The sequence below is a fragment of the Patiria miniata genome, unplaced genomic scaffold (genome assembly GCF_015706575.1).
Source record: "Patiria miniata isolate m_02_andy unplaced genomic scaffold, ASM1570657v1 HiC_scaffold_5, whole genome shotgun sequence".
Taxonomy (NCBI): Eukaryota; Metazoa; Echinodermata; class Asteroidea; order Valvatida; family Asterinidae; genus Patiria; species Patiria miniata.
In genome coordinates, this window is record NW_024037072.1 from 13,248,933 (window position 1) to 13,269,824 (window position 20,892).

A 20,892-nucleotide genomic window follows, 5' to 3' on the forward strand; every position below is an offset into this window, starting at 1 on the left:
TGCATGTACCGAGTTTCAAAATTTTTCCTCACTCGATGGCCGAGATCTTACGGGGGGCGGGACCCCCCCCCCCAACAGATGGTCAAAATAACCCGGCCCTTTTAGGGTTAACACCAGTTCCTAGATCCACAACCTCTTGGGGAATCTCTTCATATGGTGATGATGGTGTGTTCACATAGTTCTTCCAAATAGAACAACCAGATAAGAAACATGTGACACATCGAAAAGCACTTTCATCGGCTCTTCCGGTTGTGATGTGTTTGGACACAAGACTTGAGATAATCGCAGTCCTACTGCTGGGTAATGTATCAAGTCTGTTTCTGCTCCATCTTAGAGACACTTGCTGGCAACGTCCTCTTATCAGCATCACCAAGTTCCTCGGAAGTTTCCTCCTGTTCTTTGTTTCGCTCCTGCGCCTGCTCCAAATGGTATTTTTGCAAAATTGGTTTGTAGATGTAGAGTCCTGCAAAACCTCCGACGACGGTTGCTATAACCATGTGGGGAAAAGGTATCCTGGGAATTCTCAGAACCATGTTGATGTTGATGATCTGCTTTCTGAAACAAAGCAAAAATATAAAAACTGTTAATAATTAACTGTTTAGATTTTAACACAAATCAAAGTTGCAAAATGTAACCCTGCAGTGACCAATCACTCAGCCACTGGAAAGCGATAACATGTCCTAAAAAAAGTCAAATTTAGCAGGAAAAATATTGCAGCATTTTGCGAAAACACTTGAAGTTGGAATTTTTCAGACATGTAGGCCTAAGAGTCCTGTCCAGGCATGCCAGGTGTGGTTGGATTTGGAACTCTTTCCCAAAAGTGCTAGGACGGTTACGTTTATACACTAGGCTAGTAATGATTTATGGCGCAGCAATCTTCAAGAAATGTGCAACTGTCAACTCACAACTGTTGAGACTAACAACACAGGAAAATGTTAAATGAGATATTACCTGCCGAACTTATACAGGATTTGCGGCAAAAGTAAAGTAAAAACTGAACAACTTCAGCCTTTTTGTATTGACAACTAGTTCCCAGACTACAATTTCCAAAATTTCCCTCATTTTTAGCAACCGGCATTTCTCTCCCCAGTTGGGTAACCAGACTTACTTGACTATTAAACCACGAGAGGGCGTTCTACTTGGCACATGCCTTTTCTACGTACGGGCCGGTAGCGCGCGCTGTGACTGTGTTTCGTTTCACATCAGGTTTGTAAATTTCTCGCTTTATTCTGCCCAACCAGAAATTTTCTAAGCCAGCATGATACCGATTGTTGTGATTATGCCTTGGGCTTGGGTTTGTTTGTTTGTTTGTTTAAACTTTAATATCTTCACCCTACTTTATAAAGATTATTGGCTTTCCTGTTCGTTTGACTACTCAATTCAAGGACTTCAATTCATTGACATTGCATGGTAGTTGTACTGTGTATGCAGCTGGTTGTGAACAAAGATTTATTTTGAGGGTCACATCTACATCTACGCAGGTACTCAGCAAAGTCCACTTCTGGATGTTAACACTGAGGTGAAGCTTAAGGTGCATGCGAAGCAGGGGGAAGCTTGTGCAGAAATTTTTTTTAAGTGCAAGTCAGATATTTTAATAGTATTTTCCTAACAAATTTCTCAGTCCCTTATTCTGTTCTTTACCCTTGCAATAAGTAACATGTTTTTGGGCATCCAGCCACATTGCATTCATTACCAATTCCACCCCATAGCTTTTTTCTGGATTTGTCATGTTTATGTACATTTTTATCTCAACAATGTTCAAACTTCTAATTTAATCACGTCTTAACTTAAAAATTCACCTATAAAAACTGTCCTCCCCCCTCCCCCACCAGGCCCGCACAGCCTCAGGTCTTATTTTGGGGTTTGGTAAATCACAAACATATTTACCATACACATTTACCCATTGTTCTCCATAAAGACAATATTATGTGTGTACCATAGTTCTGTATGCATTATATGCATTACTGAACTGACCAAGTAAAACCATGACTTGGGCAAGTCTACATGGCTGCATGCAGCTAACTAGCTGCAGCTGATCTGAGCGCCAACAAATTTGTAAATATGATAACGAAACTTGAAATTGGACGATAAAGGACGTTATTAGTTTCGGCGGAGTACTAATTTCGTTGCAACAGCCTCACCCATGCATGTTGGAGATTGTCACTTCAATTTCGATTAGGTCACTTCAAAAGTGACAATCCTCACATGTTGGGCAGCCTGGGGGAGGCCGTGGAGAGGAACAATTGATAAGTGCACAATAGTAAAGATACCTAAAGATTTTTGTTTGGAAACAAATTGTGAATCGGCCCCGTCCTTTGATTACTATTGACTAGTAGTATGAGTTTTTCCCCCGACAGAAACTTTCATCGTTCTTCCAGTTATGCAGACTCAGTCCACAAATGATGTGATGGCTCACAACTTGAGGTCCAGACAGGTCCCCGCCCAACCATCAGATGAACCAGAAGCCGATCCACCCCCAACATCCGTACATGACTCCGCCCACCGACTACAATCACTAAGAAAGAGAGTGACATTTCGATCTGTAAATCAGGATGAAAATAACACAGACAGCACGCCAATGACAGACTCGCCTAAACCGGTCCTAGCGAAGGAAAAAGTTCCTCCTGAAGATCTCAAACCGTGGCCCAGGAGTCGGATGCTTATTGTCTTGATTTTGTTTCGTTGGGTCAATGCTGTCTTGACACAGACTTTCTTTGCTCCGGATGAGTATTGGCAATCTCTTGAAGTGGCACACAACATCGTCTTTGGATATCCTTTACTGTTCGCTTTTAACAGCGACAAAAATTTTTACATTTTTTTCTAAAGGAAAAAATATACAGCATTTGTCAATGTTGTACACAAGTCCATTCCCAAGTTCAGTGACAAGTGACAAGTAAGGCCAAAAAAAAAATAATAATCGGTCTCTGGTCAGACCGAAGTTCCCAAATTGATGCGGCGATGCGGTTTTTTTTGGGTTTTTTTTGGCTTTTTTTTTTTTCAAGCTTGAATTGTACAGACAAGGTGGGTACTATTATTCTTTTTTGTGTCCATAAGTTGCCTTGGTGCCCTTTATCATTTGCCTTGGTACAAGTTCCCCATTCCTTGGTGCTCCTTGGTACAAAAATTTGAGGAGTCGCGGCAATAGAGGGCGCTGTTCTAGCTTCCGTGTTAATTTGAAGAAAAAAAAAGGTTGACGCACATGATTAAAATCGACGCGCGCGCTGACCAGAGACCGAGTACTTTTTTTTGGCCTAATGAATAGTAAAAATGCCTTGTAGTTCATTTGTATAGACCCTTATCGTGCTGCCACCATTTCAGTCATGTTCCCTGTATCTAATAACAGTACTGAATTATAATATTTTTTGTGCAAAAAAGGAACCAGACTATTTTCGCTTCAAGCCTCACGTTGATTTGAATGGGAAAAAATCAAGATGGCCGCAACAACATGATATTGGTCTATAGAATAAGCTTGTGACTTGACTTGGGACAGGATGACTTGTAAAAGGCTTGACAGCACTGACACTTTTATAAATTTTATAAATTACCTTATTTACCCAGCGTTTGTTTGGATCAGTTTCACTTCTTGTTAAGTACATGTAGCAGTAAAATTAATTAGCCTTAACCTTGAGATCACCTACGGGTATCTAACATGGGAATGGCGAACAGGTCTGAGGGGATTCACCCATCCCATCATCTTTGCAGTCTTGTACAAGACGCTTCAGGTGCTGAACATCGATCATCCCATGCTCTTGGTAAGATGAAACTCTTGGAATTTACACTAAGGAGGAGAACGATGTGATTTTTCATTCATTTGTCAGTATGTGAATTGTTTTTTTAACAGACATTCAAAATCACATCGCAGGTCACCAAATTCTGCATTCTCTTTCGAAATTCACACCTTCCAAGATTAACTCACAAGTCACTGTCTGATTTAGTCCCTGTCTGATTTAGGGGTGTGCATTTACGGGTAGTACAAGAAACGGATACCCTATTGAAAAAAATACGGGTACCCGGGTACCCATTAAAAATAAAACCAACCCAAAAATGTTAATCTCGGAAGTTGCTGTTCAGATTATTCATGAAAGTCTGCATGCTAATACTACCCCATATCTGTGTGCCAGTACGCAAGTTACAAATGTGTACAGTGAGCTCTTAAGCTTTATGTTAAAAACTGCAACTATCACGAGCGTCTTAAACATGGAATTGGTTTTGTTTTCCACGTTGTCTGTTTGTCATTTGAATTTCTCTATCAGTGACATTCGAAGCTGTTCTTTTTTATTTTCTGAGAAGTTACTGAGTAATTTGCAAAGTTGGTTATGGGTACTCGATTCCATAATCTGGAACCGTTTCCTGACATTGACGGTCGGGTACTCGGGTGCCCAGTTCCGATGCACACCCCTGGTCTGATTCTGTGGGTTTTCCCTGACATGACCTGGGGTTTTCCTGTCTCTAAAACCTTCCCCCCTCGAAACATTTCAGCATGATCAATTAGCGAGGGTGGAACAGGGTGTCTTTAAGTCATGGAAACATTTGTGAGGTTTTTTCTTTATATTTCAGGTTTTACTACCCAAGATACTGCAGGCTACATTTTCAGCCATTGGTGATTACCACTTGTACAAATTTTCCCATTGTCTGTGGGGAGAAAGCGTTGCCAGATGGACTGTATCCTCTTTTTCTTTCAAAGGACGATTACAATTTCCAATATCACTCTCTGACAGCCTGAGATATCTGAAAGTTTAGTCAAAAAGTTGAACAAAGAAATTGACTGGAACGGGACTTCAATCCACGACCTCTGGATTACCAGCTGAGCTATCCAGCCCTATGTTTGCAGTGTCAATATCTTTGTTCAAGGGGCGCTAGTCAGAAGCCATACACCCGTATATATGTCGTTTAGCCAGGGATCACACCGTAAGTCAAGATGCTAGCAACATTAGCAATGACTGCAAGTCCATCGATCAGGGGTAACAATATTATCCGAAGCCATCAATTTCTGTTTATACCATTAAAGTGAAGATACAACATTTGCAAACATCAAAAAACAAAATGATCAAATTATCATGAAATACCTTACTGAATTGTTAGGGATTGACAGTCTAAAGCATCCTGTAAAATCGTGGCTCCTGGTGTGCTGACATTTTTGAGAAAAACTGTATTTTTCCAACGCTGGTCGGCCGGCCAGCGTTGGAAAACACTGGCTTTTTCAAAAACTGTTCCTATTTTTTCATATTTAGTTATTCCGCATTTTCTTTGCAATAGATAACACACCTGTGAAGGGGTACAAACCTGCTAGAGTGATTCTTTGACCTTACAATTCCCCAAAGTCTTTACGTTTCTCCGTTTTATCTTAAGTGGGGTCGGGGAACCAGACTACAAGAAAATGATTGGTTTTCTTGGTTTTTCCAGCATAAACAAGCCCAAAATGTGAAACAAGTCAGTTGGACAATACTTGCTATAACATACTAATCCTCCAAATCCATTTCTGAAAATTGCAGCAAAAGCAAATGTTGTACATTCCCTTTAAACCTGTATTTCACTGTATATATTCCCTGATACATACAAAAAACAACGTAGAGTGCTCGAGCAGTTTGAGGTGGTACAGAAAATAATGGCTTAAAGTTCCATATTATACAAATACAACATGGTTTGTTGGGAAATAGTGAAAACTAATAACCCCAAGAGAGTCCCAATTAATCATCCAACACCAAGGGGTCACTTGTTTTCACTATTTCCCCACAAAAACATGTTGTATGTGTGATAGTACCTCCCTGGTTTTTGCGCGTCACGCGCGCGTACGAAGACGCTGGATGATAGTACAAACTTTCACATGGTTGAGTTGCTGGAATGGACCAATGAAATGCCGCGGTTGCCTGATGAATATTTATGAGGTATAGTAATAATTACCTAGCTTATAACATGCACAATCATTCCTTTTCAACTTGATTTTTGTCCTTAATTTTTTTTCCTGTTCATTCAAAAATAATTTCCAAATTTTTTGGAAGTTTGAATTTTTTTTCAAAAAATTTTGCCCAAAATTTTTGGCCGCAGAAAATATATATATTTTTTTGGGGGGGGACGGACTATTTTGACGTTGGTGGCGACATTTACACCCCTATTATACTACTTGAAAATAGGCCACATACATATCACCACGGTCAAATCGTGGGACTAAAAAATAAATTGACGGGAAAAAAAAGAAAAGACAACCTCTTGGGTGGGGGCTGAAGCCCCCCGTGGCTCCCCCCTTGGGTGCGCCACTGTGGTCCCCCCCCCCTTGGGTGCGCCACTGTGCTCTCCCCCCCCTTGGGTGCGCCACTGTTCTCAAGTTCCCCATATGTTTGATCTGACATCTCGCAAAGTGCTTTAATCCTTCATTAGAAATGTCATAAATGCTGACATGTAACGTCCTTAGCAGTGCTCCCAGCTTTTCTGTCATCTCAGCTCTTGGTTTGTGTTCTACACGGCTGCACGGACTCTCACTAACACCATGGAGATGATCCTGACAGTGTGTGCTATGTATTATTACCCATGGCCTTCCTCTATGATCAAAGGAGTCGATCCCAGTCAGCACAGGTACAAAATTCTCTTCAATTTTTAAATAAGAAGCAATATTTCCTTACTTGTGATATTTTCAGTAAAAACCCTCAACTGCATAATGCATTTTTTAATACATTGATGCACATAAGTACTGCAGTTTGTAGGTAGACGGGCCCAGGAAACTAGACCTATAATAAATGGAATGTAAACTTTGTATCTTATTGTCTTGCAAATAAACCACGAAGGGAAAGTGACTACGTGTATTGTGATAATTTTAATGTTGAACAGTGAAATTGACTGGAATGGGGTTTGAACCTGTGACCTCCGGATTGCCGTTCCGGTGCTCTACCAACTGAGGTATCCAGCCCTATGTTTGCGGTTCCCCTATTTGTCGAAGTCTTTGTTCATGGGACACTAGTCAGAAGCCATAAACCTGTATATGCCATGTAGCCAGGGATCAAACTCTGGAAATAGCAAACGGGGATCACTTGGAGAGGATACAGCTTTTTATTACATTGCTTTTCTCTTAATCTTGACAGGTATTCGACCGGCCTGTACCTCCTCCTAGCTGCCCTTGCTTGCATCATGAGACCCACGGCTGCTATCATCTGGATTCCTCTCTGTGCCTGGCATCTTGTAAGATGTAGAAATCTCATTCTGGCTCTGCTTGTTGATTTCATACCTATCGGGTAAGTAAAATTCTTGGATGTAAATGAACAGTTTTGTTAGGGGTGTGTCTGGGGGGGGGGGGGGGAATGCTTATCGTCTTTACTTGCAGCAGAACTGAATTGCAAAGGCAGCAACTACAACATGGTCGGGCTGGAAGTATGGAAAGGCGTCTTAGGCTACCACCATACGACCCATGTCTGACCACGAAGCACAGTCACATTGAAAGTGTTGATTTTCGTCAAGGCAGGAAATTTGCAGAACCCAGTCCGAAAAAAACCTCTTATGGTACAGGAGAGAATCAACGAACAACTCCACTCACGTAATTATGACCCGAGTCGGGAATCGAACCCAGGCCACAGCGGTAAGAATGGAGGCCTGCGCTTCACTGCACCACCCATGTAACACTTTTGTTACTCCTGGCAAGGATTTACTTTTGTCGTCCAATTGTTGTCATCCTTGCATTCTCCTTTGACTTGAACAGTGTGACATTTGGACTCCATGAAATATGGACTTAGTGCTGGGTATTGTGCATGTAAAGAACATAATTAGGTCAGTCATAGGTCACGTGTTAGGGTTATTGTCCATATAAGGTAAAGGGAAACCAAACTTTCACGGAGTCAAATTTTTCATCATCTACGCGAGCAGATTAGGCAATTTATTTATGCAACTAGACTGCGTATGACCGAGAGAAACTGACCAATCAGCGGGTGCCTTCTATACGTGTGTAATACGAACTCCCCGTGCGCATAAACATCATGCCCACGATGAGTAGCATTTGCTAACAGTACAAAAATGTGGCACCGAAATTGACCAATCTTAGTCCAGATTTTGGAATGAAATGACGCCATGAATTTCTTTGCATGCTTAGAAGTAGACGTTGGACCGGAGAAAAGGAGGGCTCTGTTTGACAACGGGTGTTACTCTAAACATTTCATTTGACACCAGCCAGTTTTGTCATTCATGTTTTAATTTCGCCACAGCAAGATTCCAACTTTGACCATCATGTAATTTTGCAGATGGGAAAAAAACTTCAACAACACATTCAAATTATTTCATTGCACCATAAAATCAAACACTTTTATTTGATGGTAAATCATCTGTCTTGAAATGTATTCTTAAACAGTTAAATAATTAAATGCAAACAGTGTGTGACATTCCTTTTTTTCACTTCAATGTATGTTTTCTTTCTTTCCCTAGCTCTGCTGCCCTCAGTTGTTCGTTACTAATGGACAGAATTTGTTACGGCAGGGTGAGTCATTTTCTAAGATATATATGAAACTGACATGTTCCTTCCGAAATCAGGGTGCAGCGATATGTAGAACAATGTTGGCCTTTCATAGTTTATGAGTGCTCTTGCAGTCTTCAAAGTGTGATTGCAGATTTTGACTGTCCAATCTTTTCGCTGGGTGCACCAGAAAGTGACGGATATAATAGTTTTGCTGCACCATTTGAAGTGACGGATCCTCTATAGACTTTGTGCACAGGATAAGTTACTTTGTGGTGTGACCAACAATTTGGACATAATTTATCGAGTGATAAAATGTTCTTCTCTGAAAGTCAGAAATTTCCCAGCCTATCATACCGTGTTGTACTAGAAACAAAAAGTGGTCTATAGTGATGCCACCTCCTTCTCAGCTCAAGTTATTTATCAGGCATGAAATGTTTCAGACTTTAATCTGAATGCAGACTTTGTTAATCTCAGAGATAGACATTATCAATATAGGAACAAATGCATCTTTCGGAATCTATTCATCATCCAATTTTCAGACTTTTTTGAAATTGACAATCTCGTTCCTCATTTATACACTTGAACGTTGTGATCATGTTGAATAAAGAATGCAGGACTGACAAGTGTCAGGACTTTTCCTGATATCAGCATTTTTTTAATAATTCGTTTTTAAAATGAAAATTGAGGTGTTGACATCAAGGTATTTTAGACTAAAATTTTAGACAGAACAAAAGAAATGGGTGCTGTTTGGGGTGCCTTTAGGCAAATCCAAGCATATACCATAGACCCTGTGTTGCTTTCTGGTTCTCGGTGACCCTCAAACGTTCTGCCAATTATTTTGTGGATATTTCCTTTTCCGCCCAAACTCATCCCTGAAATACATGAAGTAGTGCAAGATGCACTCTGTTAAAGGGAATATACATCATTTGCTTTTACTGTAATTTTCAGAAATGGATGGAATTGGGGGGTTGAAAATATATAGCAAATATAGTTACACTGACTTTTTTGAGGTTTTGGGTTCGAAAATGCTATAAAAACCAAGAAAAACAATCATTTTCCTGTAGTCTGGTTCCCTGACTCCATATAAGAAGAAACGGAGCAGTTTACATACATTGGGGAATTGTAAGGTCAGGGAACCAGTCTAGCTGGCTTGTACCCGTTCATAGGTGTGTAATAGATTGCAAACAAGTGCGATGGTCAATTGGGGCCAGTATTTGAAAAAAAGCCAGTTTTTTCCAACGCTGGTCGGCCGACCATTTTTGGAAATTGATACAAAAATACCACTTTCTTGAAAATGACAGTATACCAGGTGCCATGATTTTACAGGATGCTTTACACTGTCATTCACTAACAGTCCAGCAAGGTATTTCAAAATGATTTGGTAGTTTTATTTTTTGATGTTTGAAAATGTTGTATTTTCCCTTTAATGCCCTTAAGATTAGAAGCTGGTTGAAAAATTTGAAAAGGATAACAAAATAGTTCACAGTATCAACCCCATGAGAGGTTTTAACGAAACTGCTCTTTTTTTTTTTGGCAGTGGGTGTTCGTCCACTTCAACTTTCTCCGCGTCAACACCGTCTACAACATCAGCTCGTTTTATGGGACCCAGCCGTGGCACTGGTACTTGACTCAAGGGTTACCAGTGATCATTGGTACCCATGTGTTCCCGTTCATATTAGGGATAAGGTTAGCGGGCCGGGCCTATCGGCCGTTGGTGCTGCTTATGGTCTGGACGCAATTCGTTTATAGGTGAGGATGCTTTTGTTTTCGAGGTGTGTTTTTGCTTAACCCATTTGCACTTGTATTACATGTTCACTGTATTGATGAATCTGTACAACCATACAGTGTTAGGGCAGCATAAGAAATAACAGGCAGGGTGCTGGGGGGGGGGGATACAAGGAATAATGGATTAAACCCATTAGCACTTGTACTACATTGTATTACATTGTGCTTATTCACTGAAAAATTGATAAAACCATAGAGTGCTCAGGCGGTTTCGGGCGTTTCAGTGAGTAATAGGCAGGGCTACTGCGCTACAGTGCAGAGATGAAACTTTTCCGATTTTAATCGGAAATCCGACTTTTTGAATTTTCCAACGAAATTTCCGATTTTCTTACAATGTGTCCCACAAAATTTGATTATATAACGATTTTTTCACAAAATGTCATTTTTTTTTCAATCATAATGTCGAAGAAAAGATGATGAAAAGTCGATGGAAATGGCACGTTAAAATCATCGCGAACGTAGTTTTAATCTCTTTCACCAGTCGTTATTGGAGTGTTTAAACGGTAGAAACACAGGCCATAACACTGATCGGACTCTTTTCCGGCTGGACAAAAGGTTAAACATTGACAGGTGACATGGAAAAATCACTGTGTCGCACGTGCGGGCATCTATGTACAAAGATGATATGCAATGGTACCAGCGTATGTACCGCACCGTCCTCTAGCACATGACCATTCGGGAACGGGTGGCCTCGTGAACGATCCAGTGGATAAAATCATTATGTTGTGCGATTTTCGGAGGTTTCAGATTTAGTTGTACAAAATGCAATGCTTTAAAAATCATGATGATTATCTCGAGGATAGCGAAGAGAGCATTAGCGAAACATTTCGCATTTGTTGGAAGAGAAAGACGATAATGCCTGATTTTTCCCCACGTACGAATGCAAGTGGAGTAGTGGAGTTGTGTGGTTGAATCATGGACATGATTGAAGCACCATGAACGGTGCCCTTGTCTTTCGGACTTTTTCCTCGACTTTTTCAAGTAAGAAGTGAACTTCTTTGTTGATGACTCCATTACTCTAACCGTAATTCAGGCGTTTTATGCAATGAAAACACTGACCTTTTTTTTCATAGTAAAATAAGGCAGGAGTTGGTGTCCGGAAATTGGGCATGAAGTGTATTGTACATGCATGTTCATGTGTGTAACTGCAGCGCGGCCCAGATTTCGGACATGTATTTTTGTTTGGCCTATTTTCCGATTGTTTTGCCATATGCCAGGTTCATCTCTGTACAGTGACTAAAGGGTTCAAGAACACTACAGAAGCAGTAGAAATGTTCAAAATATCGAAGAGCTCATCTAGGAATGTCTTTTCAATAGGTCACGTTCAAATGATGTTGTTTCCTACAGACCATCCACGTGCATCGGCATTTTGAGCGTCAACTTGCATAACGCGCATCGGCTGCGCTGTATTTCGAATACATTTTGAGCAACAAGCGCGCGTGTTTAGAACATTTTCAACACTGCGCAATGCGTGCTTGATTGCGTAAAATACGCAGTTGCAGTTCTCCTACAGAGATGGCCGTCAGTGAGCGAGCCCATATAGAAAATAGATAAGCATAGTAGAGGAAATAGCTGAAAAATTGTTGATTGCAAAAATGTGTTAAGTTTTGTCCATTATGATTAAACATTTGAATTACTTTTTAAATTTGTGAGTCCTTGACGTTGTTGAATTGAAAGATTTTATTCCAATTTTTTGTTATTATGTTACCTTGTCTCACAGTTTACTACAGCACAAAGAATACAGATTCCTTCTACCGCTTGTCCCCATTGCAATGTCTTTTTGTGGTAAGTACAACAGGGAGAATTAGTGATAGGTGGGCGGGACCATTTATTCTTTTGCGTGAAGAAGTACGGTTATGAAATGAACCAATAGTGGGAATGTCCTCAGTTGGAAAAGTCATTTACCTTGGTCAAGGCCAGATCCAGAACACAATTTTAGGGGGGGGGGGGGGGCAAAAACATTTTTTGTTCCCCCCCCAAAAAAGTGGGTCCAAAAGTTTCCACCCCAAAATTAATACATGTATGAAAAGCAAGGGTGGGGGGGGGGGGGCACAAGGACTTTTCATAGCATTGGTGCATGGTGGCCCAATGATAATGCTGTACGCAGTGGCTGCTTGTTTTACGATGTAACTTAAGCAAAAAACTAAACTTGGTGGGTTTTTTTTTGGGGGGGGAAGGGCCAATGGCCACCCGCTGGATCCGCTGTTGGCGCCCCACTGCATCCGCCGTTGACCTTGGTAGTCCTGTTAAACAGTTCTTGCAGATCTTCCATATGCCCTTTTCCGTTCATCATTGGAAATGTTTCCAGCATGACAGATCCTGCAGATTTTTTTTTTTTTTTAAATGCCATCGTCAACTTTTGTAGTCATGGTAGTAGTTTCAATTGTCTGACTTTCTGTTGGAATTTCTTCCCACCTCTTAAACTTTTAATTGGATGGCTGTGCAACTTATTCCGTGTCTAAAACGATTGTTCAAAGCAGTAGCTCTGCCTATTGTCAGCATGGGCCGCATGAAAGGCCTAGACGGAGCTCTCAAAGAAATTTAGATGTGGCCTCAGCATTCCACTAATCATGTATTATTTGCATGTTCTCATATGATATCGTAGCTCAAGACGAAATTCAAACACACCCTTCACATTTAACAACTCATGCACTTTTAAAAACTGTTTTTTTATGACAGGTGTAAGCCTTTGTAAGTTATCAAAATCCGGCCGAGCAACGAGCATGGCCATGTTTATCCTGGCGAGCAATCTACCAATATGCCTATACACTGGCCTGATCCATCAGAGAGGGACTCTAGATGTGATGGGGTACATACAGACGATAGGGCACGCACCCGACGTTCACATCAGGGTGCCGTCTGTCTTGTTCCTCATGCCTTGCCACTCTACACCGTTCTTCAGGTGAGATTTTTAGCTCTTGGACGGAATGACGTCACGCTGTGTTGATATGTGTGCTTCCTTATGGGAGCCAGGTGGAGACAAGCCTCGTTTCCATAAGAAGGCACATGTGTAAACAAAAGTGTGATGTCATTATGTCTCAGGTCAGTCGCCGTTCCACTTGTGCCAGTGACAACAACGTCACTTTATGAGGAATCTAATATTTTGAAATTGCTCGGAACATTGGAGTGAACGAAGAGCATCACAGACTTCATTTGTGAATGCAAAAGATGACAGTGTCTCAGCCTGTGATATTTCATTGGTTGCTGGGAATGTGCTGTGACAGTAGACCAATCCATTATGAATGTCTTGCCCTTTGACCTTTCGGGTGCAGGCTAGTATAAACGTTCCGCGCAGCCCCAGTTCAATGAAAGGCGATAATCAGGGGTTATTAGCCGTATGCCTGCTGCATAGCATAGCAGCTCTCGAGATCTCATTCATAGACAATGACCGGACACATTCCACACAAAGTGAAACACAGATTCGTTTGGAGTCCGCAGCTTGCGAGATCAAATTCAGACGTTCCGGTCAGTATGCTCTGAAGACGGTCAGAGCATACTGACCGGAACGTCGAGTTTATACCTCTGGTTCTTTTCAGAACCATTCTCTTAGTTGAGAAATTATTCGCACATGGTGTTTCCGCAAACCTTTCATTATTCAAATTCAGCTTGTTCTTATGCAAATGGAAAATGAAGGTTTCATTTTTAGGCAGAAAGTGTCCCTAAGACATTCACTAGTTTGAAGTCTACTCTTGAGTCAGGTCAGGTCAAAAACAATTAAGTTGATCCAAACAGAGTTCATTAGTAAATGCACATGTCCAAAAAATCTAGCCTAATAATACTTTGCTTCCACTTGTGTGAACATTTACGTTGCAAACTATTGAAATGGTTTGATCTGACATGATTTGATTTGAATCATTTTGATTGGATGTTCTCACTTTCAGCCACGTACATGCGAACATCTCCATGCGATTCTTGGAATGCCCACCCAACCTGGGCCGGTATCGGACGGAGGAAGCCACCTATCAAGACGAAGCAGACGTCTTCTTTGAAAACCCCAGCGATTGGTTGAAGACCGAGTTCAGACCAGGCAGTAACTTACCACGATATCTGGTGTTTTACGACGTTCTCCTACCTGTAAGTACATTTTGTAAAATGCTTGTTTTGTAAATTTGCTATTTAAGCAGTCACAAGCAGTCAAAATTCACTTCCACTTCCCCTGCTATACTTTTAACAAAGGGTAGTCACCAGCAGTCAGATCATATGTCAAGTAAGCACTGTGACTAGTCAAACTGGGTCAACAGACAAAGCAGGCAAGTTGTGGTCACAGCTGCTTTATCACTCACCCGGAGTCAAAGCATAGCTGTATCAAGTTACTTAAGCAGTCCAAGGCAGTCAATCCTGCTCTATGTGGGCTGGGAATTCTTAAGGGTTGAAAATAGTCACCTAATTGGTTGATTTTGACTGCAAGGACAACTTGGTACAGAATGTATGTTTGCATAGGAGGGTTAATGATGAAGTCGCTCCAAAAAAGTTTACAGCATTTCTGTTTTCAATTTTTACCTCACTGCCTCATAACATCCTCCAAAATTCAACATTTGGGTCGTACTCTTCATGCATCCAGGACAGTACAAACCCGAAGAGTTACTCCACTCTGAAGATTGATGAAGGCAACAGGGGGCGGACCTAGATTTTGCTCTGGGTGGGGGTGGGGGGGGGGGGGTGTGTGGGGGTGGGGGGGGTGTGTGTGGGGGTGGAGTGGGGGGTTAGCTGCTACCAAGAAAGGGGGGAGGGGGTCCGGTGAGGGGGGGGGGGGGGCGGAGAGTTAAAACACTTTAACGCTCCAAAACCAGGATGCCTCCCTGCGAAAATTCCCAGCTAAACCTTACCTGATGATTTCTACCTGTAGTAGTCTGACCCAAAAGTAGTCACATACAAAAACAAAAACAAAATGGTATTAAACATCATTCCCTCATTTATATTTGCTAGTCAGTGTTACTTTTGGAAATTTTGTGATTTTTCTCTCTTTATTGCAGAAAATCAAAAGATTCCTAACAAGCAGAGGCTATTCAAAGGTAATGTTTTTGTTTTCTTACAGAGATACTGAACATCAGTGTTGTAAGTCTGGAGACCTGGTCTCGGACTTGGAAGTGTTGGTTCGGTCATAGTCTCGGTCTCAGCCTGCAAAAGTCTTGGTCTCAGAAGTCTTGTTCTCGAAAGAGTCGGTCTCGGTCTCGGTCTTGGTCTTGATCTGGGACATGAAGGTCTTGACTGCAACACTTCTGAAGATTGAGTATTTTCAGGAAAGTGGAATTAATATCTCCATCAGATATCCCCCCCCCCCCAAAAAAAAGAACTACTGAGAGAGTTAAGGTATAAGTTATACAATTTAATCAAAAAATAAATCTGAAAATGTTGTATGAGCGGTCATTTCACTGACCAATATTTTATGCTAAAAAAATGAAATGAAAACAAGCAAAAAAATTAAGACCCAAAGAGTCACTTATCCATTTCTCAATTTTCTTTCTATCCCCTTTTTTCCCTAAATTTCAGACAGCTTCATTCTTCCACACGCATGTGCCGTTAGAGAGTCGTATAGGAAGACATGTCCTAGTGTATTCTAGACCTCTCAAGATACCTCTTGCTCAGGCGTGACGATGAACCAATCAACTCTAAGGCAGGGACTTATCCGGTATTAGAAATAAAAAGGTGTACAAAGATGACTTGAATTGGAAAACAGGGTGTCTAGGTTGTCCAAACTCCGTACTTAGGGTGTTTCTTTTATTTCTGTAGTTCTAATATATTTTTGCGTCTTATGTACGATCGATCAGATGCCATAACATTCTGAAGGAAACAAAATTGCAGGTTCACCTGTAAAGATGGTTAGTTGAATAGCGCCAAGTGTGCCCTTTCTCTAGTTACCGCAGTGGGATTGTCATGGATTGATACCACTAGGCAACGTACTTATAATTAAACCATCTATGGTAAGGATTAGTCTTGTGACATTATTAACTGCACCATGCAGCTTACTGATATAGTGACAGCTATGATATAATAACGAAGGTAACTATAGACCCAGACTTTTTAATTTTGTTTCTTTCTGGTAATGACAAGCATTAGATTTTTTCAGGCTTTTAGTCTAAAATCAGACATTGTAAATCTGAGAGAAAGACATTACCAGTATAGATAGAAACACATCTTGCAGACTTTTTATTCAAGTTTTCAGAATTTTTCTTGAAAATTGACAATCTCATCGCTGTAATGAAACCAAAGATTCCTCAAAAGGGCCTGAGGCATTGTAGCTCGCAAGCCTGAAGAACCCTGTAGAGAGGAGAAATTATAGTTTTAGAGGTGGGAGGAAAACCCCCGAATAATATTCTGGGTGAACCCCATGGAATCAGGCAGGGACTGGAAACCCAATCCACATGTGGTCTGGACGAGAGTCGAACCCGGGTCACAGCGGTGGAAGGCGAGGAAAGCAACCAGTGGTTGCGTGGCAGCCATGACATAACCAAGGTAGAGTATAGACCTGGATGTGATGAGAGGCAGAAATTACAGTTTTAGAGGTGGGAGGAAAACCCCCGACGAATATTCTGGTGAAACCCGTGGACTCGGGCAGGGACTGGGAACCCAATCCACATGTGGTCTGGGCGAGATTCGAACCCGGGTCACAGCGGTGGAAGGCGAGGAAAGTAACCAGTGGTTGCTTGGCAGCCATGACATAACCAAGGTAGAGTATAGACCTGGATGTGATGAGAGGCAGAAATTACAGTTTTAGAGGTGGGAGGAAAACCCCCGACGAATATTCTGGTGAATACCTATGGTATCAGGCAGGGACTGGCAACCCAATCCACATGTGGTCCGGGCAGGAATCGAACCCAGGCCAAAGGGAGAGAAGGTAAGGAAAGTAATCAGTGGTTGCTTGGCAACCCTCGCATCTTCTTGGATTGCACTAGTTCACCTACTTCAATGCCTCAAGTAAAAATTTGATATTATTTCTTTAACACCCCATCTTGCTGTGCACGGCATAAAAGGCTATATACATTGGATGAAAAAGTTGTATGCAAAGCAACCAACGAAGCAACCAGTACAGTATCCATGCGTGTACAATAATAACTAGATACTGCCATGTACTGATCTCATTGAGATGGCAATTATTTAATTTCATTAGTAACCTGTTGGGGCCCAGACAATTGTCGTGCTAGCATGGCTTAATTCGAGTTGAGTTATTCCATTGACACTGGATGGAATTTACATGGCATTTACATGTACATACTTTTTTTATTGTCTATGTTGTCTTCATCGATGCAAGTGGCTCTGACAATTTTTGCAGGAAATTGTCATTACACACGAATACCAAAAACACATGCATGGTGCAAAACTGTCTTGTGTAAATACAAAAAAAGGTAAATAATTGATACTCAGTTATTGCAGGTGGGTACTTAAATCCCTGACCCTGTATAGTACTAAGGCCAAAACAAAAAAGTCTCCGGTTTCTGGTATGGAGCTTGCCCAAAAAGTGGTGCGGCGACGCGGCTTTTTTTTTTTTTTACCTGTTTTTTTTGCTTCAAATGTCTGCTGATGACTGCAAATGGTGCCCGACTAAACTTAGTGCAAATATTATGGGAGACCAGAGAGGCTACATAAAGCTTATTCTCGATCATAACCCCATCTAAAAACATGTTAAAATTGTGCAGCAGCAGGATTCCAGTCAAACCAGTGAGTTTGGCGGTTTTGAGACATCATCTTTCATTGAAAAAAAACTTTTTCATTTTGCCGACGCGCATGGCTACGGCGACGCGCGCACATACCAGAACCGCCAGAAATGGCTTTACAGACCTTTTTTTTTTCAGTACGCAAAACATTTTTTTATAAGTAGCTTCTGTATTACAATTTCAAACCAGTACATTTAAAAGTTTTGAGTGGGATTTCAACTCAGATTCTTGCAAAACATGTCGAATTATGCAAATCCAAGCATAATTTTTATAGTAAGTGTAAGTATTGAAATACATAGAGTTCCAGCAGTGTATTTATTTGTGCATAGTTTTAAGTTTGTTCCAGTTGTACTGAATATTGTATAGGAAACATGAATTGTATCGATATATTTTATTCTGTTGTTGAAGACAAGAATCCAGATGTGTGCCCACCAAGTAGGAATTAACACAGAAAAATAGGCTTTCTGAAATTAACTTTTTTAATTTTAGGGTCCAGATTTCATGGTTGCATTGAAAAAGGCAACCTGTGTGATTACATTTTGGTATAAATTTGAGAGGCCTATAACCAACATTTTTATGATTTTATATTTTTAGAGCCAAAAATGAGCTGTTAATGTGTAGATATACATGTTTTACCTGAACTTTATTTAATTGAAAACCGACATTTGAAGTCGTAGACACTAACAAATGGCCACTTTTAGTAGAAACATTTGTTGAAATAAATTAAGAAATAGATTGGATAACAGGTTGAGAGTATTTTTGGAAAAATAAATGACCAAAGTGTCTGGCCAAAACGAGTTTGCAGTTTTAGGAGAAATGTGATCCAAAGAGACGGGCATTAATTTTAACCGGCGGCATTTCAAAACGACGTTTTTAGTTTTTTTTCTTGCGCTTTTTGATGTACTGCAATGATAACTCTGAACAAAGAAAAATAAACATAGCAAACGGCAGTTCTCTTTGGGTGTGTTTTTGTATTTCCTGAGATTGAATTTAACATGGGTTTTTTTTGTTTTGATATTACAGCGTGTGTCAATAAAAACGCAGGATTCAAAGCGATTTTTTTTCTGAGAAAATTATGCTACTGGTGTGCCTAATTTGATAAGGATTTGATTGTCCATAATTTCATCTTTGACAAGATTCTTGTTTGGTGGAATTTGGACTTTTGGTTCAAAAGTTATGACACGTTTCGTGAAGCCCTTCTGAAGCGGGTTGGTCTGATTCAATGACCTTAACACAACGACCAGTTATGTACAATGCAGGTATGCATTGAAGACAATTAAACCAGAACAAAACTTTCTTTGAAACAACTGATGATAAGTATCACTTAAATTTAATAACTGGACTATCATTGTTGGGGTCACTTGGGCAATTATTGACTAATAACATTGATTGTGGACTAAAGGATTATGTAAGCCTAATCCTGCCACACATGTCCTTCTTTGTGATCCACAAATACTTTCACCTGTACTGAATTCAAACCTTTCATTAGGTATGTGTGATTTCACAAATCAGACCAGCTTGGAATTTATAACCCTTCTTCAATGTACTCTATCTCTGGACAGGATTGTCCAAATGAGATGGGATAAAAAGCATAGTGAAGAGAAGGAAAGGTACTTTGAAAAGAGGGTTAACATTATGATGAATAGGGGTGGTTTATATTCTTAATATTTTTGTTTCTAATCCTGCGTTTTTATTGACACGCTGTATAACTGTTAAATCTGACAGCAGCACTTATGCCGTTGCGCAAGAACCAGAACAAAAGTTGTTCATCATATTAAGGTAAGTGAACAGGGAATTATATTTCACTTTTGCTTTCAAGACAAAGCAATAATAACACTGAAATGAAAATGCTGCAAGTGCAAAGTGAGAAAGTCAAGTACAAGGACACGGGAAAGGCATGTAATTTTGATATCTCCAAAAAAAACCACCTCAAAACCGATTCCCGGTTATAAAAAAAACAATTTTTAGAAAATGCACATTTTATCCCCAACTCAAATTTTTAAAATCTAAGTCATTTTAATGCTCTTCATCCGATGTAGTGTTTACCAAAGATTGTTGAATAATCCCAAGGACTGCAACCAAAAACAAGTGATTTCAAAACTCATATACTTGAGAAAACATCAAAAGCGAAATCTTTTGATGTCGCAACATCTTAAGGTCACTTAAATCACAAGACGCATTAAGTTTGCCAATCTTGCCATAAAAATGTGATTGTTTTCTTCAATCGACCAGATCCGGCAACCTCTAAATTACAGCTAAACTCTGGTTTGATATCAGAAGTTTGCAAGCTGCAAAAGAGTGCACATGGGGAGATGACACAATCGGATGAAGGCAACTATGTATGCTTTTACAGTTGAAGAAAGACAGGAGCCGGTTGATTTTGACATTGAAGCGAAGCAAATCATCGATTCCAATAATCTAGCTGCTAAAATTATTCCGCCAATCGGTCTCATCTTAAACTTTGTCTTTCTTTTTGTCGTAGCTCGAGTGAAATCAATGCGAACAATCATCAATGTCTACTTGACCAATCTGGCAGTGGCTGACTCCATTTTTCTTCTCATATTACTGATTTCATCATCAACACCTCTGGATAGAGAAACTCAACAACTGAATGGGATTATAATTGCATTAGTGAATGGTACAGGGCGTTATGCTTCTTGCTGTTTTGTGACGGCCATAGCAGTGGAAAGATTCTCAGCTGTGCATCATCCAATTAAGTTCAAAGCAGTGGCTAGCAAAACTCGAGCTGCTAAGATATCTGCAGGACTTTGGGTTCTCTCAGTTGTGTTGGCAGTGATTTTAGCACTTCTTAGTGACCCAGAATTTGCTTCAGACCATATCGCAACTATTTATACTTGCTACATAATAAACTTCACACTGTCCCTGATATTCTATGTATCAACTTTTACAGTCACTGTGTCTATGTACATCTACATTCTGATAAAGCTACGGCAACCAACGACTGCCTCACAGCAACATCCACAGCCATTCTGCAAGGTTGCCCGTATGTTGGTTATTAACACA

The 20,892-nt window shown here is 40.5% G+C and overlaps 1 protein-coding gene across 3 annotated transcripts; it reads left to right on the top strand.

The window, feature by feature from the left end:
- The first annotated feature begins 1,098 nt into the window (after positions 1-1,098).
- Positions 1,099-16,745, top strand: LOC119740293 (GPI mannosyltransferase 3-like). Of its 3 annotated transcripts, none has more exons than XM_038215558.1 (13): positions 1,099-1,206; positions 2,379-2,769; positions 3,635-3,752; positions 4,558-4,662; positions 6,422-6,570; positions 7,074-7,223; positions 8,401-8,452; positions 9,969-10,180; positions 11,937-12,001; positions 12,896-13,118; positions 14,098-14,290; positions 15,190-15,228; positions 15,707-16,745. In XM_038215558.1, the coding sequence occupies exons 2-13, from the start codon at positions 2,381-2,383 to the stop codon at positions 15,806-15,808; spliced, it is 1,797 nt and encodes a 598-aa protein (XP_038071486.1). In that variant the 5' UTR covers positions 1,099-1,206; positions 2,379-2,380; the 3' UTR covers positions 15,809-16,745. The 3 variants fall into 3 exon arrangements, with proteins under 3 accessions (XP_038071486.1, XP_038071487.1, XP_038071485.1); XM_038215559.1 differs by having other exon boundaries at positions 1,120-1,206; positions 2,387-2,769; XM_038215557.1 differs by having other exon boundaries at positions 1,139-1,206; positions 2,358-2,769.
- Positions 16,746-20,892: the final 4,147 nt, after the last annotated feature.

Coding starts and splice junctions, on each gene's coding strand:
- LOC119740293 (XM_038215558.1), top strand. CDS start 2,381: ATGCAGACTCAGTCCACAAATGATGTGATGGCTCACAACTTGAGGTCC. Junction 4,663..6,421: donor AAAGCGTTGCCAGATGGACT/GTATCCTCTTTT, acceptor CAGTGCTCCCAG/CTTTTCTGTCATCTCAGCTC. Junction 15,229..15,706: donor CAAGCAGAGGCTATTCAAAG/GTAATGTTTTTG, acceptor CCTAAATTTCAG/ACAGCTTCATTCTTCCACAC.